The 7,824-nt window shown below is 31.5% G+C and overlaps 1 protein-coding gene across 1 annotated transcript in view; it reads right to left on the bottom strand.

Moving 5' to 3' along the window:
- Window positions 1-192: 192 nt before the first annotated feature.
- Window positions 193-7,824, bottom strand: part of LOC106790317 (G1/S-specific cyclin-D2) — a 54,329-nt gene continuing 46,697 nt past the window's right edge. The window contains exons 4-5 of the mRNA XM_014755116.1: window positions 2,295-2,440; window positions 193-946 (exon numbers count right to left, since the gene is read on the bottom strand). Coding sequence (XP_014610602.1) covers window positions 662-946; window positions 2,295-2,440 — 431 coding nt within the window. The 3' untranslated portion in view covers window positions 193-661. The remainder of the gene's footprint in view (window positions 947-2,294; window positions 2,441-7,824) is intronic.

The following is a 7,824-nucleotide window of genomic DNA, read 5'->3' as shown; positions in this document are numbered from 1 at the left end:
TAATATTGAATAATAATAATAATAATAGATGCATAAAGCGTATTGCATTGCCTTCCCCCCGCAGCACGCCCACTACTTGGTGTTTAAAAAAAAAAAAAAAATCCCAGAAAAAAAAAAAAAAAACAAGAACAAAAAAAATAATTACATGATTATACGAAGTCTCGTGATGGCGTTTCCTTTTTTCTCTTTATCTAGTTTATATTTATTTAGTTTATATCTTTCTCCCTTTCCGTTTTCTTTAAAACGAAAGAGAAGAAAGATGGAGGATTTGGAGGATTTTAAACGACGGAAAGTTCAACGACGAATATTGTTAATTTTTTTTTCATTTTTCTTTTTTCTTTTTTTTTTATCTTCTTCTTTTCAATTTTTCTTCTTCGTTTCTATTTTTCGTTTTCTTCTCGCATTTAAAAAAAAACTTAGAACACAACAATTGTTTGTTTAAGCAATTTCGTGGATGTTTTTTTCTTCATCCAATCAGAACACAACGCGTCTCGTCGTTGATTCTTATTTTAATTTATATGATTATTATTGTTTTTATAATTGTATTGTTGTTATTGTTGTTGGTGGTGTTGTTGTTATTGTTATTATTAATATTATTATAGTTGCTGCAAATGGTGCTGATGCGTTGTCATCGTTTTTTCATTGCGTCGTTTCCTTGCATTCAGAAATGAATATCTCTGACGTCAGTTGGCGTACCTGCCTTCTCATGTTCGTTCAATTTTTCCTGCGATGTTGCTTGCTGTTCCCCCAATTGCCTTTGTTGTTGCTGTGGTTGTTGTTGTTGTTGTTGCTGTTGTTGTCCAGAAGGAACATTAACAACTTCGTTTTCGGTTGCAACAGTTTCTGCATTACGAGTAACGCTATTGTCATCGTTTGATGCGTTACCCTCTTTTTGTGCTTTAGAAACCATCTCTTCTATTTGTTCTAAACATCCTCGTAGATAATCCTGTAAAAGATAACCAAAACAAATTAATTAATCATCTGGAACTACATAGGGGAGGCAAGATTTAAAATTATTTTCGGATTTATGAAGTTTTGTTAGGTTAAATTAAATGTTCGTAATAATGGATTGTATTTCTTGTTTTTGGAATATAATTTTGGAAATATTAATAAACAAAAAAACACACACACGCACACTCAACAAACTTTTGTTTCACCTAAATAATATAAACAAGTATGCGTAAGTGTAGACACGTGTAGAATTTATCTTAGGTCAGTGTCTTTTCTGCGAGACATTGGAAACTTTCGAGAGAGGGTTTAAGTGATACAAAAAAAACAAAGTGTGTAATCCCTTTTTGTGATAGAAACAAATAAAAAGAAACGAAGGGAAGGCCAAGAGGAGGTTGATTCGGGGTCGCAGCATCGATTTTTGCTTTCTCTTGGTCGTTGAGATTATGAATGAAACCATCCGGCAGATGAGTTCTCTAAAACGGTTAAAGAAAGAAAGAGAGAGAGAGAGAATGACTATGGTTCTTTATTTTTTAAAAACTAAAAAAGGCATACAACACCGAAAAAAACATGTGCTTGCATGTGAGAGGCCATGGACCTCATGCCGAGGTCCATTCATTCGTGCAGTTTATTTATATATTCACTTATTACGAATGTGTATCTTCTATCTTTCTCTTTCTCATTCTTTTCTTTTCTTTTTCCGTTTTAGTCTTCCAAGCTTTTCCGCTCTTTCGTCCCATCTTGCCGACCTTTTTTTTTTGCGTACACATGTGCCCGGCACCTGCTGCTGCTGCTGCTGCTGCTCTACCATCATCGACACACTCATTTGCCTGCAAACCAACAAACTAACCTCTCTCTCTTAACCCTCCTTCATTCCTTCTTCCTCTCTAACCTTTTCTCATCCAACTTTTTGTCCTATGTCTAGCACAACACACAACCGTTTTGATAATAAATTTTCTAAGGCAACTACTTGTGTGTCCGAGGTCGAAGGTCGACCCATACTAACTCAGATTTCCATTAAGAAGAAAAAACCTCCGCCATATTGAATCATTCAACTCAAACCCGAAATAATAACCTTATTTAATATCAAATCGAAAGATGAATAAGAATAAATTAATTATTATTGATTACAAGATTCTTGAGTTTATTTGTATGAAATGTAAATTATTTTAAATTGTAGCAAAGTTTAAGAAATATTTGTTAGAGTAATATGTAAAACATAACCTGTATATTGGGTCTCATCTTGATTTACAAAATGGCGGCGATCTACTACAAGTTCGAATGGGCGGGTACGTTTAAACAATTAAATCGAGTAACGTTAAATCCTGAAAAGAGAGTTGACAAACCTGTTCGATAGTTGTGATGCTAGTTAAGTGATCGAGAAGAACAGAAATTCCAAAACCGCTCTTTCTGGTCCAGTCGAGTCCATGAAGTGCTGCTGCGATACTCGCAGCTGCTACCATGCTAGGTGTATACGTCAAAAACTTGTATTCTATAAAACAAGAAAAAAAAGAAAAATGTTATTAATTCATGCGAATATAATTCGACACGTAACGAAAATATTTAATTTATTATAATGGACAATTTTTGTAGATAATACAAAATATTAACTACCATAGATAAAGTGGCGTGTATCGATAATCGCGCGATCTACTTTATCGATCAACGGTATAAAACTTACAGAAAAAAATTACCATTATCCTAGGGGAATTTAATTTTGTTGGAAAAGTTATAAGACAAAAATTGTGAAAAATATGAAATTAAAACTATTAATATCTAAACAAAAAAAAAGTGTAAACGATTGAGAATTTTTATTTGTAAATTTTCTTGGAAAGATTCATTTTAAGTTTTGTGACCATCCCTTTCGGAGAAACGAACCGTTCTTTTTCAAACTGATGAAAGCCGAATCGTTCTAAAAAACTATGGAATGTGGATATAGAAAAGGCCAAAAGTTTTTAGAATCCACGATGATTTCTCCAAAGTTACGTTGCAAATATCAGTCTCGTTTCGGTAAGAATGATTAAGATTTGGAAAAAGTTGGTTAAAAGAAAAGAAAAAAAATTCTAAAATGATTGTTCGTATTCTTAGAAATCGTAGAAATATGTTAAGAATTTTCCTTAATCGTTAGTCAACTTCCTGATAAGATATTTTTCAACATTTTTATTAAACATGCATGTATAGGCATTAAGAATTGCTCCTGATATCCTCGAAATTAAAATATTACCGGTTGTTAAGATAGATAGAATTTTTATAATTTTTTAATTCGTTGATTTTCACGCAAGTCTAAGGTACAACAAAGTTTTTTTAGAAAACTGGTTAGATAGAAAGATACAAACTGTAATCATTTTGTCATTACACTATTACGCATAATATCCCTATTAATATCTAGTGATATTTCGTATTCAAAAACGAGAAATATTTAATCGTTCGTTTGAATAACTGTTTGACATATTTAATATACAACATGTGTTAGAAAATACATCGGGTTGAGAATCATTGAAATTATTCGTTTTGATGATCATAATTATTGAAATAAATGATAATTAAAAAAAAGGAAATGAATTTTTTTAGATGAAACGAATAAAGATGATAGATATTTTTACACTCGTCTGCTATTTCGATTACATCATCATCATTATCATCATCATCATTATAATCATCATAATCATTCATCTCTTACATTTCTCTCCGGTGGTTTACCTCGACCTCCTGACGAACAAGTTGAAAAGAGCAACAAAAAAACTTTCTATAAGATCTGATATACGAAAAAGCCCTATAGATCAAACTTGATACAATGTTTTCTTCCATTTTATTAGGGTGAACCATCAAAAGTTCATCTTTACGAACTATGTTTATAAGTGTAAATTATTTATTGAACTTAATTATATTACTTTATACGTAAATGAAATATTAAAAATAGAAAATTTTAATTAACCCTATAAGAATATGAACCAATACATATATACATATATATAAAATGTATAGAAAGTAAAAACCGTGTTATATGAGACCCAAAATTCATATTAAACCCCTAAACATTATTATTTTAAAGTTCATTTAATTTTATAAATACATTAAAAACAAAATCATAATATCTACTACTGTAAAAGTACAAACTGTTGTACAGAAATTTTCGCAATTTATGAATCATGTTGTAGTTAAATTCTGTTATAGGATTCCATCTTGTAGAAGGGGGTGTTGTACCTAAATATATTTTATAACGAAGTATTACAAGTCTCGTTCGAAGTTTCTTCCTCGTTGTAAAAACCGAGTGCAAACAACATTTCATCGTAGAATTAGCTTAACGAGGGCTCAACCAACCAACCAAGGAAGCAAGCAAGCAAACAAGCAAACAAGCAAGTAAGACTAACCCGATCAGGTTGAAGTAAAAGATAAGGAAGGAATGCATCGATGCTGCGACGAATCGAACGATCGAACGTACGAAGAATTAAACACATAAACAGAGCCACACAGTGTGTGTGTGTGTGTGTGTGAGAAAGAGAATTATTACGATATAAGGAAGAAGATGAAGAAGCTGTGTTAATTCGTTCAAATATGAAATGTTTGTATTACGTTTTCTTTCGATAATCCTATTGACTGAATAAAAAATACAAATACAAATAAAAATAAATATACAAAGAAAGAGATGAGAGAATGCAGCAGCAACAGCATCTCATCTTCTCTCGTCTTCTCGTTTCGTTCGCAGTTTGAATCCGATCGACCTTGAAAGTAAATCGTTTACGAACGTTCCGGCTTATTCCGAGGGAGCAAACAAACGTGCATTGATGCAATTAGATAAATGATCCGACTAATCACGTTGTGTAACAACTCATAACGAGCAAACACCAATGGCATTTCTCACTTAACAATTATTCATTGGAAAATCCTTTATATACTTCGTTTATTATTATCTAACTATTATATCTCTTACATTAAACAATCATTTTGTATATATATATATATATATATATTAATTTATTATAGAAATAATTCATTGTTCTAAATATCATTGTATATGCAATGTGCATATTATAACTATATGCAAATGTGCATTATGTGTAAATTAATGTGCATTTATATATATGTATGTGTTAATAAGAAAAGTAGAAATATATAATATATCATTGTATGCAATATTATTACGAATGTGTATGTATGTATGCGTTTGTTTTTGTACTTAAATAAAAGTGGACAAAAATTCAATGTGGAATCTTATATAAATGTTTATATAATTTAATTTAAAAAAAAATTTAAGAAATAATATTATCACGTGTTGCCTCTGTGTGTATATATGTATCTCTGTGTGTGTGTGTGTGCATAAATTGTACATTGAACTCATAGTGAATATTAGTAAAATAATCTCAACTTGTTCAAAGTTCTCTCTCTTGGGTATGGTCTCACGGCTTGCACCAAGATGCACTGTGTGTGGTCAGCTTTGCATAAGAAAGAAGAGAAAGAAAGAGAGAGAAAGGGAGAGAGAGAGAAAGTGAGACAGACAGATAGATACTCTTAGCATCCCTCCACTTTGGTTAACCTTACTTGCCTCGAAGCAACAAGAATGAGTCCACTCCCATCCTTTGATTCTTTCCCCCTTCCCTCCCCCCATCAGCCCCGATCACCTTTACTTTTATTTCTCGCTGTAACTATTCTCTATTTGTCTATCACACCCTATCTCTCTCTCTCTCTCTTGTATTCTGTCACTCTTGATTTCGTTTTGTTTTTGTTCATTTTATATTTGTACATTGAAATTATTACAAACGATTCACTTATTATAAAGGATATAATTATTAACGATTATAATATTTTAGGATTAATATAATATACTTGATCTTTGTATGAGTGAGATATCCTAATTATATATAATATTAATGAATATTAGGATTTTTAATAAAACGAATATAATTAAAAATCTAATTTTGTTGTTATTCGTTGTTAGATAAAATCGTGCATAATTTAATTCAAAATTCACGTATATATTACTCTACGATAATAATAATAAAAAAAATGATCACGAGATAAATCGTGGTTTACAAAATTCCTTTTCTTTTTTTTGTAGAATGTAAGAAAAAATAAAATAAAATAGACGAATTAGAAATGAAAAGAGTACGATATAGAAACACTTTTATGTTAGATAGAACTAATAAAAAAAACAGGAAAAAAAACGAGATAGAAAGAGGGACAGGGGGGAGGAAGAGAGAGAGAGGGGGGGGAAGGTTCATACTCGTTTTTCTGGACCAAGAAAGAATATCCTTCTCTCTCTCTCTCTCTTTCTTTCTTTTCTTTTCTTTTTTTCTTATATAGGTGGTACTCTCTTTCTCTTATTTACGACTACCTAGTTTGGTTCGTGAGAAACGAAAGGCCTCGAACTCGACGAAGTGGACAACACGTCGTCGTCGTCGTCGTCGTCGTCGTCGTCTTCTTCGTTTGTGTTCCTTTTCTCGTCAGGGCCGTAGATGTGTGTATGTGTGTGTGTAAGCTTTAACTCAGTTTGTGAAGGTATCTTTGAACGCGCGTCTTTGAAACAACGTTCAAACGAACGAACGAACGGCTTCGAACAGCTTCGGCCACGCGCTTCGACTGGACCAACCGGCCAGACAAGGACGAAGGACGAAGGTCCTACCTTTTTGCGTGAGCTCTCTTTGCTACCAGAGTCTCTGTAATAACAACCGGCCAACCAGGGACCCCTTCATGCTCCACCTATATCAACATGTGTGTGAACGTTCGTGTATTTATGTATAGTATGTATGATGTATGTATGTATAGTATGTGTGATGTACATATGTATAGTATGTATGATGTATGTATAGTATGTATGATGTATGTATGTAKAGTATGTGTGATGTATGTATGAATATGTGTATGTATAGTATTTATCATATATAGTATGTGTGATGTATGTATGAATATGTGTATGTATAAATTTATCATATATAGTATGTATGATGTATGTATAATATGTATGATGTATGTATGTATGTATCTACGTGTATTTATAGGTTGAGTATATTTGTGTTTGAAAAAGTATATTTGTGTGTGTATATGTAAGAGAGTGTATTTGGGTGTATGTGTGTTGGATCCTGTGTACTTTCCTGCTGCCTGCTACACGTTCCTCTATTGGCATCCAATAAGAATGAAAGACTGAGAAAGAGATGAAACGAGTTCACGAGACACGTTCAGGCATTTAAAGATCTTCTCCGATCTCTCTGGATCCGATCCATCGATTTCCTTTTCGCGAGAACAACGGGATTCCTATAATTCTTTATTTCTCGTTGTTTGTTTTGGTTTTGTATTTGTAAGAGAGAAATTGTATTGAAGTTTGTTAGGTAGAGATTGTTATTTTGATTATTAGAGAATTTGGGGATGTATTTTTGTTTTGATATTTAATTTTGAGTGTAATAGGGTTTAAATACAAGTTGGGAGTAATGATATATATTAATCAAATGTATTTTATAATGGGAAATGTATAATATATATTATGAACTATAAAATTAAGTTGCTGAAGAAGTCCTAATAAAGGGACGAAACGTCTAACTTAATTAAATTAAGTTCTACTTCTTTTTATGTCTAAGTTGTCTGTGATTCCGTATTAAGAATTATAATTTTGGACGAGATAAATAACTAATTGTATAATATATATTTCTATTTTATATTTATAATTCATTATTTTAATGTAGTAATTATATATGGAAATTAATCATTAATACAGAAAATAGTATTAAAAGTAATGAATGAAATTTGTTCTAGAGTATCATATAAAAATTCTATGCATAACGTTTCCTATCTGTAATAATTTGAAATGAAATTTGTTCAACATTACTATCAAAAATCCTATAAATATATATTTCCTATCTGCAATTATACTTTATATACAATTAT

The sequence above is a fragment of the Polistes canadensis genome, unplaced genomic scaffold (genome assembly GCF_001313835.1).
Source record: "Polistes canadensis isolate GaletaPanama2010 unplaced genomic scaffold, ASM131383v1 scaffold_229, whole genome shotgun sequence".
In the NCBI taxonomy this organism is placed as follows: domain Eukaryota; kingdom Metazoa; phylum Arthropoda; class Insecta; order Hymenoptera; family Vespidae; genus Polistes; species Polistes canadensis.
The sequence above is the reverse complement of the archived record's forward strand: the minus strand, read 5'-3'. Positions and strand labels throughout refer to the sequence as shown.